This window comes from Centruroides vittatus, unplaced genomic scaffold (genome assembly GCF_030686945.1).
Source record: "Centruroides vittatus isolate TY-2023 unplaced genomic scaffold, ASM3068694v2 scaffold_861, whole genome shotgun sequence".
In the NCBI taxonomy this organism is placed as follows: domain Eukaryota; kingdom Metazoa; phylum Arthropoda; class Arachnida; order Scorpiones; family Buthidae; genus Centruroides; species Centruroides vittatus.
Window position 1 is genome coordinate 3256134 of NW_027122718.1, and position 27933 is coordinate 3284066.

Sequence of the window (27933 nt, forward strand, 5' to 3'; positions counted from 1 at the left end):
AGGGCGCAGTGCAAAAACTGTATGAGGGAATTTAATCTTATAATGTTTACTTGGATTTTTATGTTATTGTAAATTCACCGAGGGAAAAAATGAGTAGATCTAGAAACAGCTTACTATTTAAAGGTTATTTATTATTTTTTATTTTTATAATTGAAAATAATAATAAAGATTTTATGAATAAGAATTATAAAAAAAAAATACTAAGTAATGCAAAATTATGATGATTAATTAACTAAAATGAAATGTTTATATCTAAAAATACTTTAATAATAATTAATTAAATTGCATTTAAATATTTTGCAGAACAGCTTCTTATATACAAGATGATATACAAGAATAAAATTTTGAAATTGGTTAATTACACAATGTTAACACAGAAATAATACAAATAGATTAGAGATTTAACAATAATAGTAGTGTAAAATTTTACTAATTGTTCAATGTTCCATTTGTTTTTTTCCTTTATATTATTGTCAAACATCTGATATAAAATATAATACATATATACTGCCAATTCAATGGGTTTTAACCATTATCCAATTTATGTAGATGGTATTTGGCTAAAAATAGAGAAAATGTGACGTATGGTTGCTTTATTAGACATGTGAAATGCATTGGAAGTTGCAAACTGTCAGCTTTTTGCACTTGCTGCTTGTCAATGTAATGGTATAACTTGTTGGCTGTTTTCTCTCATTTTGGTTTGCTCTTGCTATCTTTTATTCTGGTATTTTTAATTAAGTTAGCCGAGTCGGGATTCGTCCGTTCGTGTGTACGTGTAGGAGTACAAAAGGTCTGGGATTAAGTTGCCCGATCGGAGGATTAATAGCAAAATGTCCAAATCAAACAATTAAATTGTTCCAAAATAATTATAAAAAAGATGGCGTCAGACTATTTCACTTCTTACGTAATTGTAAAATATATGAAAAAATATATTTTTCTTTCTCCTCTGACTTATGGATGTCTTATAACTTCAAAAAATTTTTCTAAAACATTGTATTAACAATGAATAAAAAATAATTAAAAAAGTTAAAAAAGGTAAAAAAGGAGATCAACTTGCAAATAAAACTTTAATTTACATTAAGCCTCTTCAGTAGGTCCAATCATACACAGTTCATGTTCCAACCAACTAAATCGTATTTAATTAATTATATATGTCTGCTTTATTTGAGGAACGATATCAACCGTCTCGACATTTTAGAGTTGACGGGTCTGACGTTGACTACTATAATGTGTGGATTCCGGTTTTGTGTAGAAGCCTACACAGCTAAATATCAACTATTAATAAACTATAATCTGTTTAATAATCAATAATACAAAAACAGAAAAAAGAGGGTGTATTGTGTGTTTGAGACAGGCTGGATAGTATTAGTATGAAGTTAAAATAAAGCAAACATTTATTATATATGTTGCAGTCAAAGCTCAATGCAGTAGCAATACAGAAAATGTAAGCATAAAAAGTTAAGTAGTAAGGTTGAGCAACAAGCAGAGGAACTGATGGAAAAATAAGCAGTGAAATGTCAGATATTTGACAATGATACAGAAACATGTTAGAAATCTGAAAAAAAGTTTTTCACTACTAGTAGGAATTAATGTACTGTATGTTCTGCACTTTTCCATAAATATTTCGGACATACTAAGATTTCTCTGCACGAGAAATCTGCATATTATCCAAAACACCTTGGGCAAACCAAACATTGCCAAATGACCTGCCAGATTTTTTAACTGGCTGTATTAAGGCTAATTAATAATCAGATACAAAGGAATTTGGTTAGAGGTAGACTACCATCTTATGATAAATTTAATAATTTAAATTTGTCACGAGATGGAGGTTTAACTGTTTACCTCTAGCTAAATTGTTTTGTATCTGATTATTAGTTTTAATATAGCCCAATAAAAAATTGGCAGATCATTTAGTACTACAAATCTATTGAGTTGTTGTATATGTTGTTATCTAATATTGCCTACTCTGAGTTAGGCAAAATGGAAAATTGGAAAATATTTTGGACTTTGCTGCTTTGCATTGGGTGATTCTATGTTTTCTTAGACAATCCTAGAATCATTATTACATTAGGCTTTGATCATGTTAAAATTTTAAAAGTTATGTTGGCAATTATAGAATCTATCAGATAATTCATTCCATTACTAAATTCATAAGCATTAAAAAGAACAAATAGATAAATAAGATTTAATTCAGTGCAAATAAACACTAATTGCTGGCTACTCTGTTCAATCATTATAGTGAAAATTTAATATCACTATATCAAAATTTAATATCACTATCACAATATAATTTAATAAATGCACAAATCTTTAGCAACCCCAGTCATAATCTCAAAATTGGAAAATCTTGATAATAGATCTGTTCCATAATTGGGCTGCAATTTTCAAATTGCAGATATATAATTTTCAATTGGTATCTGTCTGCCTGTCTATCCTTTGTTAATTTCAAGAACAAAGTTAGATAGATGAAAGTTGAGACCAGATATAGAAAGCTTAGAGGTAGGAAGCCCTGATTAACCATAAATGAACTTCCATTCTGGACTAAAGTCATATGACTTCAATTCAAAAATTTTCTCCAGAATGGAGTTGGATGACTGGCATAATGCAATTGTTATGAGGAAAAGTATAATGTTTGTTTATAGTAAATTTATAATAGTTTGAAAAACTATTACATTGTTTATGTTTTATTTGAAATTATTTTCTTATATTTATCAGATGCTGGCAATTACTGTATATATATTTAGCTTGTAATTCAATTGCAGATTATCTGTAATCTGCAGTTGAATTGTTAACTGTTGACTTGAATAAAGACTTTCACTGCTCATCTTTAAGCTGGAATTAGAATAGTTCATTATGTTCATGCTAGTTCAAGAAGTATTTGAAATATTTTTCTAACTTACAAACAATTGGTTATATATATTTCATTTGTTATATATATTTCATTGGTTATATATATTTCGAAGTAATTGGTTATATATATTTCATTTAGAAAAGTTAGGAATTAGATGATATACCACACCATCAGTGTGTCCCTGATACTATATATAAGAAAGTATAAGTTTACGCTTTGATAGATGTTGGAATTTCTTTAGTGCCTACCTCTGTTCATTTCTTCGGATCTCTAAATTTCTATCAAATGGTTGTATGGAAAGATTCTAAAGTATTGCTAGAATACACAGGGTGTCTGAAAAGTTATTGTGCAGTAGAAAAGGTTTATTAAAGTTTTAATAAAAGTGAAGTTTTACATATGATATTGCATTTTCTCCTAAAGCAAATGCAGAAATGAAATGTCCCCCCCCAGAATTTCAAAATCCGAGTGAGGTCAGGAGACCTAGCAAACCAGATTTCATAGGAGATTATGCAATCAGCTGTCTTTCAAAAAAGTACTCTAAAAACCAGAACATTGTGAGCAAGCAGTAATGTCTTCAACTGTAAAGTGGTAATGCAGGATATGCAACTTACAGATGTCCTATGTAATACTGTATATATAACTTTAATATCATTACAAATTTTTTATTGTACAGTGAGTTTTGAAACTCTGTAGTATTATACTTCTTATATCCACAGATTAGGCATATATAGAATGACTAGCATTTCTCGTCGCGGCTTTGCCCGCTCTTATATATACATAGAGATATACATAGAGAACTTCGAAAATTTGAAGTAATTGTTCATTATTTTTGGGTGATCAATGTGTAGTATTGCAACAGAGTATGCCTTGTGATTACAGTTAAAATTTCGTAACGATTAGTTCAGTAGTTTTTATGGTTAGTTGTCACAAACGAAAAATATGTTGTCTCTTTATATAGTAGTATAGATTAGCTGTGTATGCCCTGTGTTCCTTAGGCTTTTGACAGGATGGGGGATTAGTGAGGGATTATTATTGGGTTGGGAAAGAGTGATAACAATGGTCTTAGTGACTAAAATGCTCACTTTTTTTGACCTGAGTATTTACAATAATGAAACTGCAAATCACAAAAAATTGCTCAGGCGTAGGCTAAGAGAAAATGGAGGATTCCACAGTATTTTTTCTACATTGTCAAAGAATATTCATGCCAAGTTTGGTGCAAATACATTGAATGGTTTAGAACCTTTACCTAACATGAATGCATACATACATATTTTGAGTTAATATATAAATTATTTTAAAATGATAATCAATAAAATTAAGTCACTGTTGCACATACATTTGCAAGACTTTATTTTAAAATAGATATACATATGGTTTGATCAAAAAAAATTGTGGAAAATACTTGTTACAGTTGGATATCATTCATTTTTGTATACAGAATCATACAAATCTTTATTTCTCAAAATATTTTTTATTGGAATCAATGCATTTCTTCATTCTTAAAAACCTGTCCGAAAAGTATTGCAAATCCACCTTTGAAACTTGAGTAACTCTGCTGTCATTGCATTTGCCAGTTCTTTCTTTGAATCAAACTTCCCTTCAAATTTCTCTTCATCCATGGGAAGAGGAAAAAGTCACAAGGTGCCAGGTCTGTCAAGTAAGCAGGATGTGGAAGCTGGATTACCTTGCAGGACTTCAAAAACAACTGGGTTACTTCAGTTCTGTGTCTGGGAGCATTATCATGATGGATCATGATGTTGTGTGGCTTGGATCTTGGACATTCTTCTTTGAATGACTGAAGCACTTTTTGCAAGCAAACGGAAGAAGACTATTCCCTGATTACTGTAGCATTTTGTTTCAGGATGACAGATGGAAGGATAACCATTTGAGTTTCTTCACGTATTCACATTTTAACCTCCTTTCAATGTCAGAAGTCAAACTGATCACCCTGCTGTTGATCTCCCTTAATAAGTTCTGGTCTTCTAGGTAGAGTTCCTCCTCCAGACAAATGATTCTATGTAGTATCGAATAATAAGATCTTCTAACGTTCTTAATCGCTTTGCTGAGGCATAGATGTTGTAGCTTTGGTAATAAGGAGTCACAGCCCAACGGAAGTCTGATGCGGAAAATTGACATCGGGAATACACCGTTAATACGGCACTGCTTAAGGAATTCGAACTTCGTTCTTGCTCTAGAAAGTTTAATAACCAATCTCCTATAAAGTTTGGCCGGTGAAGCCATAATTCGAATAAAAGAGAAACGTTTACTGGACTGTAAAACAAACGTACTACACCTTTTAAGTATCCAGTAGGAAGTTTTATTAGAATAAAAAAGTTTTCGGCCGCATTAATCAGCCTTCGTCAGTTAACGAATATCAAAAACGAACAAAATTCGAAATTACAAAAAAACGGCGTTCGAAAGATGGAAGGATGCTGCAATGGCAGAAAATACTGTGACCATGACTTTTTCAACACCCCTCTCAGAGAAACTTGATGGGGACATCCTCGCCTTCAGCTACCCACTGCTTTCTTTGATTTTTAGCTTCAGGGTCATAATATAAATTCAGATTTTATCACCTGTCATTACATTGGTGACTGTTTCTGCCAATAAATTTCTCCAGCGTAAACTTGCAAAAATTCACACAGTCCTCCATGTGGTTTGACTGCAATTGATGAGGTACCCAATGTGCACATGGCTTCCTCATAAGCAGGTGTTCATGTAAGATGGTAATGACTGACCTATGTGAGATGTTCAGGTTGAATTCTAGCTCTCTCGTGCTATCCATCAGTCTTCATCAAACAGGGCCTTTGCAGCATCAATCTTCTCTGTAATTATCAAAGCCCTTGGATTCCCTTCATATTCATCATCATCAAGGTTGAAGCACCCAGATCAGAAACACTGATACCACTTATATACAGTAGTCTGAGGTGGGACTTGTTCACAAAGCGCTCATTGGAAAGTTATGAGACACTACACCACTGAATCTCCCAGGTAAAACTACACCAAAATTGCAACTCAATTCAGTCAAGGAAGGCAAGATAAGCTGGATTGATATACTTGTAGAATGATTGTGCATCTCCATGATGTTAAAACAGGTTACCATCTTGCATGTGCATTTCAGACACCTCTACAAGATACACAAGTTAAATGCTATTGCAAATCAACAATTTTAAAATGTATTTTCTGCAAATTTTTTGATCAACTCTCATAAATCAGTAAACATTAGCTGTTTCAGTGGTTTTAAATTTATTGTTTCATATAGTATACACTAAAGCCAAATGATTGCCAAATTATATCAGGCTATATTACTACTACTATTAATACTAAGTAATTTGGCACTAGAGGCAGGCAGTTACTTAGCATTTAATTAATAGTAGTAGTAATGTAGCCTGATATAATTTGGCAATCATTTGGCTTTAACATATTGAATTTGGATGTTTATATTAGTATATATATATATATATATATATTGTACCATGCGGAGGTAGATACAATAGCTGGCTTAGTGTCATGATAGGAGTTATAGGCTGTAGGGGCTGAGTCTTCTGTTGTCAGCACCATAAGTAATCGAGCATGGTTACATCTAAATTAATAAGTTCTGGAAGCGAGGATCGGATGAAGGTCTGGGTAGCGTAACTGGCAACGTACAGTACAGTAAGCAGAAGTTGCAGGTTCAAGTCCTACTTTGGGCTGATTCTTTTCTTTCAGAACCTTCTGAATTATTAAAATTTATTTTAATTAATTTATTAATTTAAATAAATTAATACATTAATACATTAATAATTAAATAAAATTAATACATTTTAAAATTATATTAAACTATAATTACAAATATAATACATCCCGTATTTAGGCGTTGGTTGGTTTATTTATAATTACAAAATTATTTTTAAAAAATAATAAATTATAATAAATATTAAAATTAATAAATTTAAATAATTATTGAATTTAGCAAGAGATCACCTAATGTCTGCATCTAGTGCCAAATTACTTAGCATTTAATTAATAATAATAGTAGTAATATGGGCTGATATAATTCAGCAGTCATTTGACTTTAATATATAACTATTGAGTCTGAATGTTTATATTAGTATATAATACTGGTATATGAAACAAACTATATATCCACTGTGGCTAAATTGATACTTTTCTAGACCCTTATTGTGGCACTCATAGCCTACTTATACAATTTCTTTTTATAAATTCAAACTTTACATGTATAATGCTGTTCTGTTAGAGAATGCAGCTCTTGCATATTTCTGATAAGTGAATGCATGCTATATACTGTACAGTATTTTATTATAATTATATTATATTTTTGTATTATGTTACATAAAACTTTTAAAATTGTTTACGTAAAATATTTAAATTTATATTTCAGCTTTATTAGTTCTTTTAGCACTATGCTGTATTCTAGCTGTTTACTACAGTTTAAGTTTATTTTGGCTTCCTTTGACATCTTTTCATTTTCAAACTGGATCTCATCGTAAGTTTATTTTTTAATAAACAAAATTTAAATATATGTATTTTTAGTTAATATGAATATTTAATAATTTAAATTTATCAGTATAATAGTACAAAGGTTGTTCAACTCCTAACTAGAATTTTAGCATATCTTAGTGTTAATAAATATCTTACCTGCTTCCAATTTATTTGCACATCATCCTACAGGTACTGTCCCCTATACTTTGGTACTTGCTTTATCAATAAGGCTGTTCCGTTCCAGCAGTGAAAAATTATTTAGACTGCCCAAGCTTGGAACCACTGGTTGATGCACTGCTGCATTTCAGATTTAAACTTTTAGCTTTTCAAAAATTTTATTATTAGTCCAAATGAATGATAATCAATTGATAAGCTGTATAGATTTTAAAATGGTGATCTAGAATTTTAATAGTAGTTGAAACTTTCTCATATTAGACCACATTATTAGAAAAGAAAGTAATACCAGTTTTAAAAGTTTTTTCTTTTAGTGAGGAAGTTTGGCATTAATAATAATTCCATATTCCAAGAAATTGGCTTAAAACACACACCTTAATCCCTGGATATTGTTAGCACTGCTTCCAGTTGACTTCTGCACCTTTAGTTATTTGGAAGCAACAACTCTTTTTGCCTCTGACTTTATATTACATTTGCACATTTGAAACTTAAAGATAGTAGTGTAACCAAGCTGTGCTCTTATCTTAAGATTTCAGCCAGCTTGATACCTCTTTCACAAGAAATTAACGACATGTCATAACCATATATTGTAGTTGGAAAACCCATTATTACCACATTTTACACTGTCTATACTTTGAATGATAATCCAATCAGGATTACCATTCCAAGATGAGATATTTAGGCTCTTAGAAAGAAATGAAAAAAAATTAAAATTTCTTACTATTTTCCAGTAACTTGCAAAATTCTGGTTAGAAATTGAACCATCTTAATAGCAATTTTTTTATGAAATTAAAGTTAAAACATTCTTATATAAATTAAACGAATTTTCGGCTTTAAAATAATTATTTGTTGTTTTAAGATTCTTCGAGAGATTATAGCATGTAAATAAAAAAAACTGTATATATAAAATGCATGGTGTTCAATATAATATATGCTTCATCAAGCTAACAATTTACTGAATTTTATTGGGTTACTAATTAATTAAAAAATTAGTAAAGGATTTGGAAAAGAGTTGAAGTTCAAGTACAAGAGAATTTAAATTTTCTTGATTTTTTTTTTTTTATTTAATATTTTCTGAACTTGTAGTTATTTAATTATTTTAATAAATATCATTATCCCTACCAAATAATGCTAAATTATTTTGATAATTATTAAAAAATAATCCTATTTCTATGTTTATTTAATTTTAATTTTTTGTCAAAGTTGACGACATGAATTTTTTTCATTTATAAGTGATTATAAGTTACAAATTTCAAAAGAATCAATTTATCTCATAAAAATTTCAAGAGATATTCAGTTCGTGAAACGAAATTTTACCATATAAACTTTATAGATTGAATTTGTTGAGAATTTGATTATAAATTTTTCGCTATCAAAAATCATTTAAATTTATTTAATTTTTATACAATGATTCTGCTAATTAAAGTTTTAAGTTTTAAAATTAAACTTTTTCTTTCTAGGAAATGTATATACTGCAGCCGATATGATAAAAGTATTTATGGTGACAGAAAATTCACGTATGGGTGGTGTAATCACAGCCATCAACAGCATTATTTCAAATACTAATCATCCAACACATTTTTATATTGTGACAGATAATAGCAGTGCTTATCATTTATTGTCTTGGATTGAACATAGTAAACTAAAATCAATATCGTATGAAATTAATGTGTTTCAAAATAAATTATTTTTACCTCATGTTCAGAATCTGGAAAATATGCATCATAGAAATCCTTTGGTGAGTTATTTTGATATTTTAGTAAGAAGTGTTTAAATATTTTAAAAATAAGAAGTGTTTAATTTATATATATATTGATATAACTTTGTAATTATGTTTGTAATTGTATTACAAGAAGCATTGCAAATTAAAATATAAATTACATTCAATTTTGTTTTTGCATGATGGATACATGGCTGAAAAATCTGTGTAAAATATAACCCTATAAAAAAGGATACTGTCTGTATGAAAAATGGAAGATTGGTTCCAGACCGTAAAATCCGGTAAAAATAACACAATCAACCAATTAATTTAATAGGATGTGTTTAAACAAAATATTTTAACTTAATTAAATCACAGGAGGAACCATTTTAATTAACTTACCAGCAGCATTTAATAAATTTATATTAATTGCACAAATTTAATTTTAATTTTATTCTTTATTTGACTTTTCAGTTAAACATCAGAATATCTCACAAATAAGTTTTAATCACTAATTTTCTGTATAGCTGTGTATGCTGAAATGCAACTGAGCAAAAAATTTTCAGACAAAATATCTGATGTGTTCACATGAATTTTTGCTTAGAATTCACTCAGATTCATCTATACTATACAAATTATTTGGATTATTATGATTGTTTGTAGATGTCCTGCTATCAGCTGTGTGCCACAAAAAGTAAAAGTACCTGTGCAACTTCATAGAAATCAATGTGCAGTTGTGCATGAGTGCAGCTTAAAGCATTGTTTTTAACACCAAATGGCATACAAAAATGATTCCACAGTGAAAGAATTGGAAGAAATGCAATCATACAAACAAATTGTCAAACTTCAAATAAATTTTTTTTGATCGTTTCAACTGTGGGATAAACTTGGAATGAAAAACTGAATGTCACTACATATGTTGAAATGAATTATAAAAAAAAAAACAAGCAAATCTTAATACAGGTATACCTCACCTTACATTGGTAATTGGTTCCAGGAGAGGTGATTTAAATTGAATTTACTTGTCACTAGGCTGAATCACAAATAACCATTCCCAGTTCTGTATTTTATTTATTAATGCATTTTTAATAATATATGGTTAATAAGAATCTATTTTAAGCTTACAAACAAATTACTTTTTTTTCTGTACTATATTAAAAACTAAAATTTATCTAAATTTACGAATACATGTACAGTACGTACATACTTGTAAATGTACACGTTCACAATTTGGCGATGTTTACAGTACATCACGGACTCTTTATTTGTTAATGGGGTTTGCTCTAAGACATTATAAAATAAAATGATTTTGTAAGGTTATATAACAAATATAGTTATTAAAATTATTTTGTGATAGTAGAAAATAAACTAATTTATGTTAAATTTACCAATAAAGACCACTAAATAAGACGACAACACAGAGTCACAGATGTTTTCATATTTCGTTCTCTAGGATTTATGATATACAGTATTAACATTTACTGTAAATGTATGTATTTTAATATGATTTTATATACTTTTATTCTTATTTATTGTTTAGTAACATGATTTTATGTGCTTCTAACACTTTTCTAGTGATATTACGACTTCAATATTTGTGGCAAACAGATGTAAAGTCAAATAAAATGATTTAAACTTGATTATATTTGACAAATGACGTATAATCAAGAACGACTTAACTCAAAACGACATAACCCAAGGTATACCTGTATTTGCTTGAGCATATATAACAGGTTTAAATGCAAATTCTAAGAATATTTTTTAAAAGAGCAATTTTTTTAGGAAAGAAAGTATAAATATTTTACTTAGGATTAAAATCAAATGGAAATGTTTAAAAAATCAAATTTATTGAAATATATTAGATGAAAACAAAACACATAAAAAGGGAATTGGGTTTTTCCAGACCATTTTAAATCAAAATTATGTAAAACCAGAATTGATCATACATATTAACTGCAAGTAACAAGTTTATCATAATTTTCATATTTTAAATCAAAATGTTGTGCATCACACAGTTATTGATAAATTTATAATTTCGTTAAAATTATGTACAAAAAAGAGAGAGGAAAATCTTTAACTAAATTTAAATATTTAAACACAAACATATAATCTAATATTCAAACTAAATAGTGAAAGAGAGGTTTAAAAACAGTTTATGTATTTAATATTTTATAATCTGTTACATTTATTATTTATTTATAAAAAAGAAAAATTTTGGGTTTATGTTTTATATCAGTTTTATAATTAATATAGAATGACTGAAAACTTGTCATACAGTGTTCATGGAAAGTTGTGCATCCAATTTGAGTACTGTATGTTGTATGCAAATTTTGACATAAACTGTTATTAACAGTTATTATGGTATAAACTGACTAACTTTTATTTTGGTCTCAATAATCACATCCCAAGGAATCCTAGGAAAAAGTCAGAAAAATTATTTCTAGAACTCTGATAGATCAAAAGTTCCAATTACAAAGTTGTTTCTTGTCCTCCAAATAGTAAAAATCACTTTTATCTTAATCAGCTTTCCTCATAAATGCTTGAAGAAAAAAAGGAATGAAAAGTACAGCTTCCTGAAGTAACATTGCCACTGCATTAAAAAAAAGTTTGTTTTAGCACACAAACATAAATACAAAGCTTTGAATAAAGTACAAAAAATAAACTTAACTTTCTTTGTTTAAGTGCATTCTATTTAAAGTTAAATTAAATTAATTAATTTAAAATAATTAATAAAATATTAAAATTAGAAGCAATTATTCATTTCCATAAGCAAAGAAAATTAATACTTGATTGCTTGCTGTTCTCTCAATTAGTTGTATGTTCTTTGGAACTTAGCATAAAGTTGCTATTGAGAACAAATCATACAGGAACATGCCTTTTGATGGAGAAAGTAGATTTATTTTCTATAATTTACAATGGATATGCATTTTGGGTTCTATGCCGCTCTTCAGTCTGTATTTTATTATGTATATCGGTAAAACTAAAAATAATTATAGTGGCAGCTGGAATAACTAATTATTAAAACCATGGGATTAACAAGTAAAATCGTAGAAATAAAATATTTTGGTTAAAACATATTAAAAAAATTTGACTAATAAAAGTAGTAAAAGCATAAAACCCTTAAAACCAATAAAAACTGGTTAAAAACAAGGTGTAAAGGTTTTCACTGTATGTTTATCAGAAAGTCTCATTTTAACCAAAATATTTTATTTCTGCAATTTTACTTGTTAATCCCATGGTTTTAATAATTAGTTATTCCAGCTGTCACTATAATTATTGTTAGTTTTACTGATATACATAATAAAATACGGACTGAAGAGCGGCATAGAGCCCAAAATGCATATCCATTGTAAATTATAGAAAATAAATCTGCTTTTTCCATCAAAAGGAGTGTTCCTGTATGATTTGTTCTCAATAGCAACTTTATGCTAAGTTCTGAAGAACATACAAAGAAAATTAAATTAAATTAAAGCAGTAGGAGACCTTATTTATCGATCAACCATCATGTATGCATATATGTACTGTATATAGTACACAAGGGTTGAGTTATATATATATATATATATATGCATGCATTCATGCAAAGGATGAAGATATGTTTAAGTTTGTACTCATATCTTGTTCAAATAAAAGATATGGTTTTTATGAATTTTATACATATAAATTATCAGTGAAGGTATTTTTTACACCGAGTATTTAACAAATAAACCTTTTTTTTTTATTTAGCTGAGTTATGCAAAAATATTTGTGTCAAAAATCAGTCCAGATCTGGAAGGCCGATGGATATTTCTTGATGATGATATCATTGTACAAGGTTAGATTTATTTATTATACATTGCTGTATGTGAAATTTTAAAAACTTAAATTTTATGAATATTTACTAAATGTACAAGACTAGGTCAGAAAGTAACGCAGCAAGTTTTTCTTTTAATTTACAATTTTTCCTTTAAAACCTATGTTAAAAGATCTTGTAAGATCTTTTAACATATCCATATTACAGACTCATTCAGACTATAATGGTTTAACTGAAAGATGAAGATGGAGCCTGACATATCCATGCTAGATTCTACATGAAAAGTTCTTGAGGATTTGATATAAATTTGGATCTAAGCTGTTTGGAATGCAGGCAGACATCTTTATTATCTGACCATCATATATTTTTTTTAAACTAAAATTTTATCTTCTATATTATTAATATTTAAAAGTATAACATATCTCAAAATTTATAAATTATATAAATGTGTGTATGTAACCTATATGCATAATTTTAATTAAAAATATTTTTATTATTTTTCTAATTTAAGTAATAAATTTATATTTAGGTGATATTTTTGAATTGACAAATGCCACAATCTTAGAAGATAATGTAGGAGCTTTTTCATATGAATGTGATGTCATTTCTAAGCAGTACAATTCACTTGGTGTGAGTATTTAATTAAAATATTAGAAATAATTATAGAAACTTATTTACTTTATTTTATATCAAATGGCCATAATATGGTTTGTGAGTTGTATGCAGCTTTCGAGGACCTTTGATGTAGCTTTCTTGGAGTTATGTAATGTATTTCATTATCATTAAATGTTCAGTTTTTGGGAAAAAACTATTGAGGAAAGCTGATGTATTGATTATTGAAACTGATTATTATAAAAAAAATTATTCTGTCACACACAAAACTGCAAATAAAGTAAACATACAAACATACTATGAATTGTAGTATGTTCCTTGGAACCTAGCATAAAATTGCTATTAACTTGTGTGATAAACAAAGGAACACTCCTCTTAATGGGAAAAGTTTTTATTTTCTATATTTTACAAAGGATATTCATTTTGGGCCTTATGCCCCTCTTCAGTCCTTTTTATGTATGATGATAAAACTAAAAATATAACTAATAATAACTACTGGAATAACTAATTGTTAAAAGCATGGGGTAGAACAAGTAAAATTGTAAAAATAAAAGTTTTTGGTTAAAACATAGAAAAAATTGACCAATAAAGGAAGCAAAAACATAAAATCTTTAAAAACCAATAAAAACTTTTTAAAAACAAGGTGTAAAGGCCTTCACTGTATGTTTAGCAGGAAGTCTGGTCGTTATATTGTACAGTGAATTAAAAAACAAGAAGAAACAATTTTTTTGTAGACTGTTTTTTTTTTAAATTCATATTAATTATTTTCAATACAGTAGCCCCATTATCTATATGGGATATGTTCCAAGACCTCCAGTTGATACTGAAACTGTGTATAATATCAAACCTTATATATATTGTTTTTTTTTTTTTTTATACATTGTGTTTATAGTTAATTTATAAATTAGGCACATAAAGAGATTAACAGCAATAACTAATAATAAAATGTAATAATTATAACAACATACTGCAGTATTCTTCCCAGAAATTTTTACCCGCTGGGTGGAATGAAGCATTAGCTGGGAATACAAAAAAGATACTGCACAGTATTTTCTATTATTTGTAAATACAACCTCTCTAATAACAAATAAAGGTTACTTGAACATAAGCACTGAAATACTGTGATAGTCAACTTGATAATCAAGATGGATACTAAGTGACTAATAGATAGATAGCATAATCAGTGTTGATATGCTGAGCAAAAGGATGATCCACATTTTGGGCAAGATACTACAAGATTTCATTTTGCAATTCAGAATTGTGCACAATTTAAAACTTACAAATCATTTATTTCTGGAATTTTTCTTTTTGTATTTTTGAATCACAGTTGACTGTGAAACCATGGAGACCATATTGTCTCCAATGTTATGCTTCCAAAGATACATATACTTAGTCTCAATCTACTCAATCTACATCTTGGAATATATAAACACCTTCTCATTGGTGGTGGTGATGTTACTGTTACATCACTTTTCTGGTTTTCATGGAGATTTAGTGTTAATAGCATATGCATGATGTTCTGTAATTTCTAAAACTCATTTATTGATGAAACAATTGAACAGCGTGCATATGTAGTTGTAAAATTGATTAACACAATCTCCACAAAAACTGATGGAGTCATCACTCCACCAGTTTTCATGGAGATCGTGTTAATGGACTCATAGACTCTGGAGTGATAGGTTAAGTTGAGACCAAGTACAGGTAGCCATCCCTATTCTATATAACTGATTTTATAATTGAGCTGCAATTTGAAGAAATTGTAGACCTATAAAGTCCCACTGTCATCCATCCGTCTTTCCTTAATCTCAAGAACGGAGTTAGATAGATGAAATATGAGACCAAATATGGAAAGCTTAAGGGTAGGAGGCCTCGATTAACTATATAGAGACTTCCGATGCAAACCAGAAGTCATGTTATTTCAATTCAGAAATTTCTCCTGAAAGGTGTTAGATAGATGACTGGCACAGCTCTATTGTTAAAGGAAAAGTATGATATACAGGGGCAAACCACTACTAATTTGAGGTGGAGAGCATATATTTTAAATTAAATAAATTTAAAATATGATTAAAATTTGCAGTCTGGCATTGTGATAATGTAACAATAAATAATTGCTTGTTATAATATCTATAATTTTCAAGATTTTATTCAAATAATATAAACATTTTTTTTACAAAATTATAGAGAACAGAAATCACTAACTAAAAGTTAGTGATTTCTGTTCCAATTAATTCCATTCTTGTCATTAAATATTTTCATTTTGTAGATACAGGTGGGTGTGAAAGTTGGTATACAGTTGTTATTATGGAAAAAAACATACAGGGAGAAAATAGGAAGAACAAACATTTATTTTTATGTACAAATTAAATCACAGATAAGGAATATGAACTAGTAAAAGATAATAAAAATAATAATAATGAACACCAAACATTTGTATTTTTCAGATTCTCAACTGTATACCTACTTTTGCACCTCCCCTGTATTTAAAGAAGTACTTTATGTATTATTCAAATTCACTTTTAAGAATTTTTTTGTTATAATGTTTAATCTAAATCTGTCATGTTAAATTTGTAACAGTTAAAATAAATTTTTATTATAATTCCCATACTTCATAGTCAAATCAAAAATAAATTTTAAGCATATTAATAAAAAAAAATGTGAATATGCTGCAGTTAAACATTGTTCCATAAAAAAGAAAAAAATGTAGAGAGTAATTAAGTTTATAAAATAAATAGCCAGATTTCAAAAATTAAGTGAAAAATTTTTAAATTACTACACTTCCAATATGTTCAGATTTGGCAGGAATATGCTGATTACATTATACAATTTTGTGCTTACATAAGAAAAATATTATAGAAAATTACAACTACATAAATTTACTTTTAATAATTACATGGCAGTCTAATCAGAAAAATTTAAAAAAAAAAACAAATAACTGCTACTAGATTCTATAAATGTGTGTACATTGAAGTGGCTGTTAATATCACATATTTTATACTATCGAAAATTATATTAAGATATTTCCATAAATATTATCAGTCATACTTTACATTTTCATTTTCAGAAAGTTATTGATTTCATTTAAACATAACTTTCATATTTCAGTTTTCTTTGTAATTAATAAAAAGGATAAAATTTCTCAAAGACATCAAATTTTATTTATAAATGTATATTATAATAATTTAAATTTTTAAAAATTTCCTCTTCATCCAAACTAACAGAATTGAAGAATGATTAGATAACTAACATGTTATATAACAAATAAAAATTTTAAATAAATAAATATGAATCATATGAAGTTTTGTTTTATTGTGCATAAGCATAATAAATGATTTTAAAAGTCACATAAATAACGAAATAACATAAGACAGATAGTAATTACATGTTATAAAACAGAATATAATCAAATATCTGGTATAATTAACTTTATAATAATAATAATGAAACACAAATTATTTTATACTGTATGTTTTTAAATAAGCTAAAGATTAATAATTAGGACTTTATTTTAAAAATTGTACAATTATTAATGAATGGTAAAGAAATAATTTTATTCAAATTACCAAATAGATACTATTTTGTATCAAAAAATGTAATGCAGAAATATGTAAACGTACTTAAATTTTGTGTAGTGGGTTTTATGCATTTCTAATTACAAATCTAAAATTTTTTGTTAAATATTTGAATATTAATACATTAATTTTGAAGAAGCCACTTTTCAGATTAAATTTAAATGTTTTTATTAATGAATTATACAACATATTCATAAAAAAAGTGCTTTGATTTTGTTAAATTTAAAAAATATATATACAGTAGAGAGTCGAAAATCGGAATCAATTGGGGACTGGGGTGGTTCAGATTAGTCATTTGTTCCGATTACCAATTATGTACGAAAAAATATATTAACCTGTCCGATGTTCAAATTTTTCTCCGTTGCGTGTCGCTTCGTGTTGAATTTTCGTTGATTTTAAGCCTAACGAAAATTTTTATAATAATAATCGAGGCTATCGTATCGTTAAAAATTATTTCTGCATTTTGTACAAACAAAATAAATATATTGAAGAATATAAAAACATGAAAATTATACTTTAGAAGTAAATTTAGTATCAAAAATGTTCGATTCAGCACGACACAGTCCGACTGAAAATTGTGCCGATTACCGGCGATTCCGATTACTGGCGTTCCGATTAACGACTCTCTACTGTATATATGTATAAAAATAGTTTTAAGAATAATAATTAATAATTTCTATTTCTATTAATGTTTCTTGTTTTTTTATTTTTAGAATAAATATATCAAGTATTTAAATCTTCAGAACAGTCATCTAAAAGTACTTAATATTCATCCTAATACATGTGTTTTTAGTCTTGGAGTATATATATTGAATATGACTGCTTGGAATAGTCAAAAGATAACAGAACAGTTAGAATATTGGATTGATTTAAATGGAAAGTAAGTAATTTTATTCAAATCAATAGAATTATATAAGTAATTATTAATACAGCAGTGCCTTGTTATATCACGGATTTGGATATACAGTGGTGCCTCGTATAACGGACGCTGCGAACAACGGACTTTCTGTTTGACCATTACGTGACTCGAGCAACGGACTGGCTGCGAACAACGGACTTTCCGACATAATTGGTGACTGCTCCATGGAGTGCGTTCTTTAATAGCGGTCGCTCTGCGTCTCCGCTACTACGGGAGTGCGCTGCTGTTTGTAGGCATTTAGGAACAACGGTGAAAGAAAGAAAGATGGCGGCTCCCGCACTATCGATAGTATCGTGATGGAGGAATCTATAATTATAAAATATGAGCTTTTAAAGGCAAAAGAAGGGTCCCAATTGTAAAATTTAACCATAAAATGGATTATTTGTTGAAAGAACATTCAAAATAGCCACGAAAAAAATTTGAATGCCGGCTACCATTCGAAAAAAATTCGTAAAGACACATCACCGCGTGCGCTAACTCGCGCTTTCACAATTTCTAAATTTTCATTCATAAAACTACATAATGGACCCGGAAACGAAACTATCTGAGCCATGGAGGACGCCATGTTGCTTTCCACTTCAAACTACTGCTATAAGCGGCCGTTTTTGTGGTTCGACAGTGTCCACTCCCACCGGAAATTAGGAACACGTTCTGCAGGAATTTTTAAACGGATGTCGCTCGCACAGAGTTACGCGGAGGAATAAAAGAATACACCCCATGTTCATTTTTTTATGATACGGTACGGTTATTTTATGCTGCGGAACGAATTGGATGTTTTAACATGTATTTCTATGGGAAAATGCATTTCGTATAACGGACGTTTCACTTAACGGACGTGCACCTGGAACAGATTAAGTACGTTATATGAGGCACCACTGTACTGTGTTTTTTTCCCCCAAACTCCCCAAATTTTAAAAGCATGAGTCAATAAATTTTAAAATATCAATTGCCGTTGAATTTCTTTTTGCGACAAAATACAGTACTTTATTTCTACCATTGTTCTTAAAACTACCGCTGCAAGTGAAACAATAAATTTATCAAGATCTAACTAAGAAAAACAAGTGGACAGATCAATTATCTATCATTTATGTTTTTTTTTAATATTAAAACTTGTTTATTTATTCATTTTAAGTACTGTCTCCTTATTTACAAGTTTCTGTAAAATTTCAAATTTACTGCAAAATGTGTAAGGAAAATATTTCTTTATTTCTGAATGGAAAGTTCTAAGCTTTTTATAATTTAATAACATTTTGCTTTTTAGAGAATTTTTACTCTTTAATTTTATAAGCTTTAATATAATTAAAATTGATATTTTAAAATATATTTTATTATTATTAAATAATTTTTGTTTTGTAGAGAGAAAATATTTAATGAACCAGGTCCTTTGCCACCAATGTTAGTTACTTTATATAATAAAACAACTCCTCTTGATCCATCATGGCATGTACATCATTTAGGTAATGTAATAAATCTCTCATTTAGATTATATTACTTAAGAAAAATTACAGTCAAAAATTAATAATTATTACTAACTTAGTAATAAATATCGAGTTAATTGTACTAATTTCAGTAATAAGTCATTAATTTTCAAAATCATAGTGGTATTTCTTAAATATTTCAATTTATTCTATAATTTAATGATATTTTAGTACTTCATTTCATTTTATAATAAGATTTAAATTACAAGCTAAAGCTTTTGACTGCAGTTAATGAATAATGACAGTTACATGTTCTTATGATGTTTCTAGTTAGCTTTACTATAATTATGAACTGCATTAGAGTTTAGTTAGTTTAATTTTGTTTTAGAAACATGGTTGTAACATTTAATTAGGTAATGTAATATTGATTTCCAAATGAATGATATAATAATTGTCATGATATTAAAAGTGAGGAAAAAATGGAGTGGACTAGACTGACAAAGAGACAAAAACAATAATTAATATTTAAGAATAAAACATACAAGACTTTAGAGGAAAGTGTGATTTATATATTAAACATAATTTTCTATGTAATATTAAAAATGATCTAATTTATATTTTGCAATCAGTATTAATTTTTCTTTTCTTATATACAATGTTTTAGAGCAGAAGTTCTCTGAAAACATTTATCTATGATTGCACCTGTGTGAAAATGTAATATTGATATCTTGCAATAGCATATACATTCCTTTGTTAGAATTTTATTATTCAACATGAACTGCAATTAGAAACTCCCAAAATTGTTTTGGTGGCTACATATAGCCATAATGGCTGCATTTGGGAATCCTTAGATTAAGTAGTGTTTCTCAATCTGTTTTAACACATGGAACCCTAAAAATCTTGTAGAATCTACTCAGGAAACATTATTGTCTCATCCCCACCAAACTGAGCTACAGTTTCTGGTATCTTAATAAAAATAGAATGAAAATGGCAATTTTTTACAAAGCTTCTAGAGTGAAGCAGTGATTGATTGTCTACATGTTATCAGTGGCAAAATGATCAATGTCAAATGACTTGCATACAAATTTAGAATTGCCAATAAGTTTTTTCTCTTACAGAATCTCTCATATCCCTTCAAAGAATCTGTAGATTCTCCAGAACCTGGTTTGAGAGAGACTAGTATAGAGTATATTAATAAGAGCATCAGTCAAAAAAATTCTCTTAATATTCAGAGATAAAGAACTGCAAAAAATTTTATAGTCAACTTTTTTATATACAGAAATGCATTTTTAGAACAGTCCTATAAAATTTAACTAAAAATTATTTGTTAATAGTTTAAGTGTATTTAATATATATAGTAAACTATATCCAAATTATACAAATGATAAAGCCAGATTAATTATTGGGATAGAACCTGGCTAATTGATTATACTGATGTGTAATATCCTCTATAAGCCAAATTCTACATGCCTACAAGGTCTCTCTGGTCACTCAAAAAATCCAGTTACAACTGATATATCATCATTATTTTTCCTTTTCAGAAAAACATGACACATGCATTTCAGATCAAAGTGTAATTAATGATCCCTCTTTAGTGTTACTGTATAAAGCATAACATTAGTTATCACAAATGTTTAATAAAATATTTTTTATATACAATTTTTGACTTTTAATAAAAATAAAACCAAGAGAAGGCAATTGTTCCAAATGCTATTACAGTGTATTTTTACTCTAAAATTATATTAATTGGAAGATAAAATTATAGAACATTACAATTTCGCAGGTGTCCTATAGATAAAATATATATAACTAAATTAAATTAAAATTACATACATATTACAAGATATCAAAATATCAAACTCACAGTTTCAATTTTTCTATACTCACAGAATTATTAGCAGTATTATACAATGCACGACAATTAAAACATCTTCATAGTAAACAATATAATGAAAACAGACAAGTACAAAAGTGTAATTAATTAATTTCAAAATTAAGAAAGGTATTTAATTTTAGAAATATGGAATATAATAATTTAAATTATCAACATAAAAAATTGTTAAAAAGAAATCCACATGTGAATAATATATATAGTAAAACACACCTTAATGCCGAGAACTTTAAATTTAATCTTAAAAAACAAACATTTTCGACCCATTCAATGGGCCATCATCAGGCTAACGACATTCGAATACCATTTCGAACAACCAGTTCAAATTGAAATAAATTACAATAGAATTCACGCGCGATACTAAACTACGTAAACCAAATACTACGCAAAACTACATTAAACAAATATAAATAACCTAGAAAAATACAACAAAATATGCTAATTGTACATGTATACATTGTAAAAAACCTATAGGTCCATAGGCAATCCTTTGCGCCTAGTGAATGTATTCCTATGATTTCTTTCTAATTACAAACTTCCAAGTTGAAGGTAAAATCGTTGCATCTTTGTAATTTAAACATTTTTCGGTTAAGCTGGACTTGTATATTTCACATTTTTCCGTTGTAGCTGCAAGTGTTGGTGAATGCACCGGTGCTATGATCTTGGCTTCTTTCCATTTAACAATGGACCACTCAGTCTGTGCCATTTTTGCTAACGCTGTTGTATATTTACTTTTTGCCACGTCATATTTGTGCTCTTTAAGCCTTTTACTTAGGCTTCTCGTTGTGACCCCGATATATTCCTTGTCTATCCTTAATTGGTCGTTGCTGTACGGTATCATGTACACCCCCGGTTGTTCGCTCTGTTTAATTCTATCCTTGTCGTTTCTCAGTAACTTATATATCGAGGGAGCTCTTTTGTATACAATAGTGCTGTTCTTGTGGCTCGCAATATCTTCCATAACCGAAGATAGACGTTTATTATAAGTGAATTTCGTGATACCGTTTGTACATCTCGTACAAACGGTATCACGACACATCTCGTTTTTTCTTGCTTAGGATCCTTGTAAGCGGCAATTAGACGTTCCACCATTCTTGGACCAAACCTCAACACCTTAGCCATTTGCCTGATTCTATTCAGCTCTTGTATCGTATCCATTATGTTAGAGCAATATTGAAATGCTCTTCTAATTAAAGCTCTAAACGCTGAGAGCTTATAAGCAATAGGATCATTCAATGTTGACGGTATATATAGCGGGTCGTGTGTAGGCTTGATATATACTTTCGTGTTTATTGATCCATCCTTAAACGCAATACCAATGTCCAAAAAATGTAATTCGTCGCTACTAACCTGTTCAAAGTTTAGTTTTAGACTATGATCATTGGAATTCATTGCATTTAAGAATTGGTGTATTCTTGCGTGGTTCTTCCATATAATAAGCACATCGTCAACATACCTTTTGTACAAGATTATATCCTCATTGAAGTTGATAAGTGTGATGCGCTCCATTTTTCTTAAAACCAATTCACACAGCAAACCAGACATTGGGCTGCCCATCGGGACTCCTTTTAACTGTTTATAGACTTTACCCTCGAAAACAAAAAACGATTGAATGCATACCAGATTTGCCATCATTTCTAGGTCCTTACGGTATGCCACTGCCGTCGGATGTAAGCCATATAACACTTCCATTAGTGCATCAAAACATGAGGATGGTTTGATTGATGGATACATGCTCTCGAAGTTCATTACCAATCCAACTTCATTATCCATTAACGCTAACTCTTGCAGATCCTTTACCACATTCATCAGGTTCTTTGTAACAAAATGGTGATCCCCAATCAACTCCAATAAATACGAATGCATTCGCTTTTCCAGTTTATAGGTGGGGCCTTTACACTTCTCCACAACAGGTCTAATTTTTTTGTTGGTTTTATGCGTCTTCGCGAAACCAAACAACCTGGGTACACCTGGACTTGTGACGTGTGCACCTTTCAGGAAAGGGAAGATTGATGTCAAGGGCGATTTCTCCAACCATTTTACCTTTCTGTTGATTTTTTCTACTATGTTGTGGTCTACCCTTTCGCATTTCGTTTTTCTTATGTATTCTTCTAGGGCCTCAACATATCGTTGCTTTTTCATTACTACCAAATGCTTGTTTTTATCTGCCCTGGTGACTATTAAACTATTGTCCGTCAGCCATTTCTTCGCGCGTTTAATATCAGTCCCCTCTTTACGCTTCCCTGCACACTTCTCACTTCTGAGTGCCGCTTTCCATCTAAAATATATATACCGTCAACATCGAATGATCTTATTGCTTATAAGCTCTCAGCGTTTAGAGCTTTAATTAGAAGAGCGTTTCAATATTGCTCTAACATAATGGATACGATACAAGAGCTGAATAGAATCAGGCAAATGGCTAAGGTGTTGAGGTTTGGTCCAAGAATGGTGGAACGTCTAATTGCCGCTTACAAGGATCCTAAGCAAGAAAAAACGAGATGTGTCGTGATACCGTTTGTACATCTCGTACAAACGGTATCACGAAATTCACTTATAATAAACGTCTATCTTCGGTTATGGAAGATATTGCGAGCCACAAGAACAGCACTATTGTATACAAAAGAGCTCCCTCGATATATAAGTTACTGAGAAACGACAAGGATAGAATTAAACAGAGCGAACAACCGGGGGTGTACATGATACCGTACAGCAACGACCAATTAAGGATAGACAAGGAATATATCGGGGTCACAACGAGAAGCCTAAGTAAAAGGCTTAAAGAGCACAAATATGACGTGGCAAAAAGTAAATATACAACAGCGTTAGCAAAAATGGCACAGACTGAGTGGTCCATTGTTAAATGGAAAGAAGCCAAGATCATAGCACCGGTGCATTCACCAACACTTGCAGCTACAACGGAAAAATGTGAAATATACAAGTCCAGCTTAACCGAAAAATGTTTAAATTACAAAGATGCAACGATTTTACCTTCGGCTTGGAAGTTTGTAATTAGAAAGAAATCATAGGAATACATTCACTAGGCGCAAAGGATTGCCTATGGACCTATAGGTTTTTTACAATGTATACATGTACAATTAGCATATTTTGTTGTATTTTTCTAGGTTATTTATATTTGTTTAATGTAGTTTTGCGTAGTATTTGGTTTACGTAGTTTAGTATCGCGCGTGAATTCTATTGTAATTTATTTCAATTTGAACTGGTTGTTCGAAATGGTATTCGAATGTCGTTAGCCTGATGATGGCCCATTGAACAGGTCGAAAATGTTTGTTTTTTAAGATTAAATTTAAAGTTCTCGGCATTAAGGTGTGTTTTACTATATATATTATTCACATGTGGATTTCTTTTTAACAATTTTTTATGTTGATAATTTAAATTATTATATTCCATATTTCTGAAATTAATTACCTTTCTTAATTTTGAAATTAATTATTTTTCTTAATTTTGAAATTAATTAATTACACTTTTGTACTTGTCTGTTTTCATTATATTGTTTACTATGAAGATGTTTTAATTGTCGTGCATTGTATAATACTGCTAATAATTCTGTGAGTATAGAAAAATTGAAACTGTGAGTTTGATATTTTGATATCTTGTAATATGTATGTAATTTTAATTTAATTTAGTTATATATATTTTATCTATAGGACACCTGCGAAATTGTAATGTTCTATAATTTTATCTTCCAATTAATATAATTTTAGAGTAAAAATACACTGTAATAGCATTTGGAACAATTGCCTTCTCTTGGTTTTATTTTTATTAAAAGTCAAAAATTGTATATAAAAAATATTTTATTAAACATTTGTGATAACTAATGTTATGCTTTATACAGTAACACTAAAGAGGGATCATTAATTACACTTTGATCTGAAATGCATGTGTTGTGTTTTTCTGAAAAGGAAAAATAATGATGATATATCAGTTGTAACTGGATTTTTTGAGTGACCAGAGAGATCTTGTAGGCATGTAGAGTTTGGCTTATAGATGATGATGATATATAATTTATACTGAAGGTAGATAGTTATGCCATCAGCTTGTATTAATTTAAATTAGAAAATTTAATTTAATAATTAGAAATAAATTAATTAATTTAGACTATTCTGGAAGAAAAGATTTGATCCAGAGTGGGACATGAACCCATGTTTTGCTTACCATGCTTATGGGTTCCAATTATGTTATTTTTGCTGCTATTCAATCTTCACTTCCAGGCTAATTAATTTACATAATCAAATTCATTCAAAAAATTATCTAACAGTTGATCAGTACAAGTGAATTCTTTTAACTGATAGTCTATAAAAACTTATTACAAAAACTCTGTGAAGTATGAAAAATTCTGTAAGCTATATTATCTAATATTGAAAAGAAATGTTGGAATGCATATAATAATGCTGACATTGTCAGAAACTATAAAAATACACAGGTGTAAAAAACTTAAGGAGGGACAATATTTGTACATGAATAGAGAGAACTGTATATGAATGCAGACAAATAGAGCAAGAACTGTATTACTTGACATCTAACAGTTTGTGGGATTTTACAAATCAAAGCAATAAAAGTAAATCTTTGTTAAAAAAGATACATACAGCAGTTGGATATAGATGGAGGATGGATGGAAAGTGCTTACCAATACCCAAGCAGAGAAACCTGTCGGTATGGAATATGTCCACCGTGAACTGCAATACTGAACTCACATGTCATAGCAAGTTTGGTGACTTTTTCTGGCTATCACCATTAACAATTGTGTTTGTCCTTAAGTTTTGGACATATGTACTTTCATGGCATATTTCTGTGTAATCTTTCAATAGAGTTTTCAATAGAATTTTCAAGATTTTTAAAATATTTGTATAGATCCACTTAATATTCAGGATTTGTTGAAATGTAATTTTAAACATTAAGAATGACAACACGTGAATGACTTAAAATACATCAAGAAATTTTAAGTAATTTATTGTTAATTTTGCTGAGTAAGACGAATTAGAAATTACAGTATTTATTATTTTATAAATCTTAATTAAATGAAAAAATTACTCACCACTTCTTATTATTTACTTAAAAAATGGAAAGTAAAGTTCATATATTATCAATAATATGCAATATTTATTTTGCTTATCTAATTATGTCATTGATCATAGATAATTAAGTAGATAATTGATAAAAATAAGTAATATCAAGCAAAATCCAAATTCGTATTTGTTCTACGAAATCATTTTTTTATATATTTTTATGAATACTTAATAAAGAATCGGTGGATACTAATGATAAAGTAATATTTCAATTTGCATTATTTAAAAATTAATTGCTATTATTTAAGTAGTTTACATAAAAAAATTATAATAAAATCATTTAAGAATGTGACATTTGTTTTATATATTATATATTAATCAATATAAATTACGAATTGTAAATTTAAAAGTGTGTAGCCATAATAAATTTTTATTTATAGGAGTGTCGACAAAATCGCGTTATTCCAGAGCATTTTTGAAAAAAGCGAAATTACTACACTGGGATGGACATTTCAAACCGTGGAGTAAAAGAACGACCTACACAGAATTTTGGGATAAATACTTTATTAAGGATCCAGATGAAAAATTTCACGTACACAGAAAATTATCCTGAAGTTAAACGTATTCAATATAAACTCCAGAGAGTAATAAATTTAAATTACCACAATTTTTGAAAATAGCTTTTGCACAAAACAAGTTAGTCTCTATGCAGAATTTAATACTTCTGAAATTATCAATGAATTATATTTAAAAGCTACTATTTTATACAGAAATAATATATAAATTAATGTTAAATTTTTAAGTTTGAGGCATTGTTTCTGCAATTAAAATAAAATATAATTGAAAAGATTACTCAAAAATCTAATAATAGTTTTGGAAAGTATATGAAGATGTTTGTAAATTAAAAACTTTTTGAGGTATTTTCTACGCAGTAATGCTGGCAATAGGTTTTCTATCTTTTAAAAAAATTTATCAAGATAGATATTATTTGAAAATCATCTGTTGTTTCGTGTTCCTGTTTTGTCATGCCAATTTAATATTTTAATTATCTGATTTTTTTAAGTAATGGGACCAAGTGATAATTGTTATTATGTAATCTTTAATATTAACCCTTTAAAATGTAGATCATGCATGTCAAAAAGTACTCAAGACACCATTTAAAATGTTGCAATTATAACCCCTAGCAAAAATTATTTGAACATGATATAAGAAAATAAAATTGTTTAGTTTGACCTCACTTTATAGGAAAATAAAAATGTAATGTTCAAAACAAAAATATACATTTTATTCATTGGGTTATTAAGTGTTGATCACTTCAATTTCAAATGAATAAACCAAACCATTTTCCCAAAAAAGAATTCTTACATTACCAGAAAACACTACCAGAAAAAGTTTTTGAACATGCAGGAAGTTGGAAAAAGTATTTAAACACTGTTCTAAATTTAAAGATTTGAACATTCTAATTTGAATGGAAGAAACCATTAACTTTAAGAGGTGTGTT

At 28.8% G+C, this 27933-nt stretch overlaps 1 protein-coding gene across 1 annotated transcript; it reads left to right on the top strand.

The window, feature by feature from the left end:
- Positions 1-27784, top strand: LOC136990012 (glycosyltransferase 8 domain-containing protein 1-like). Its single transcript, XM_067288332.1, has 8 exons — positions 1-123; positions 7233-7337; positions 8968-9245; positions 12933-13020; positions 13529-13629; positions 17894-18060; positions 19456-19556; positions 26873-27784. Exons 1-8 carry the CDS (start codon positions 90-92, stop codon positions 27043-27045), a joined length of 1047 nt encoding a protein of 348 aa, XP_067144433.1. The 5' UTR covers positions 1-89; the 3' UTR covers positions 27046-27784.
- The last annotated feature ends 149 nt before the right edge of the window (positions 27785-27933 follow it).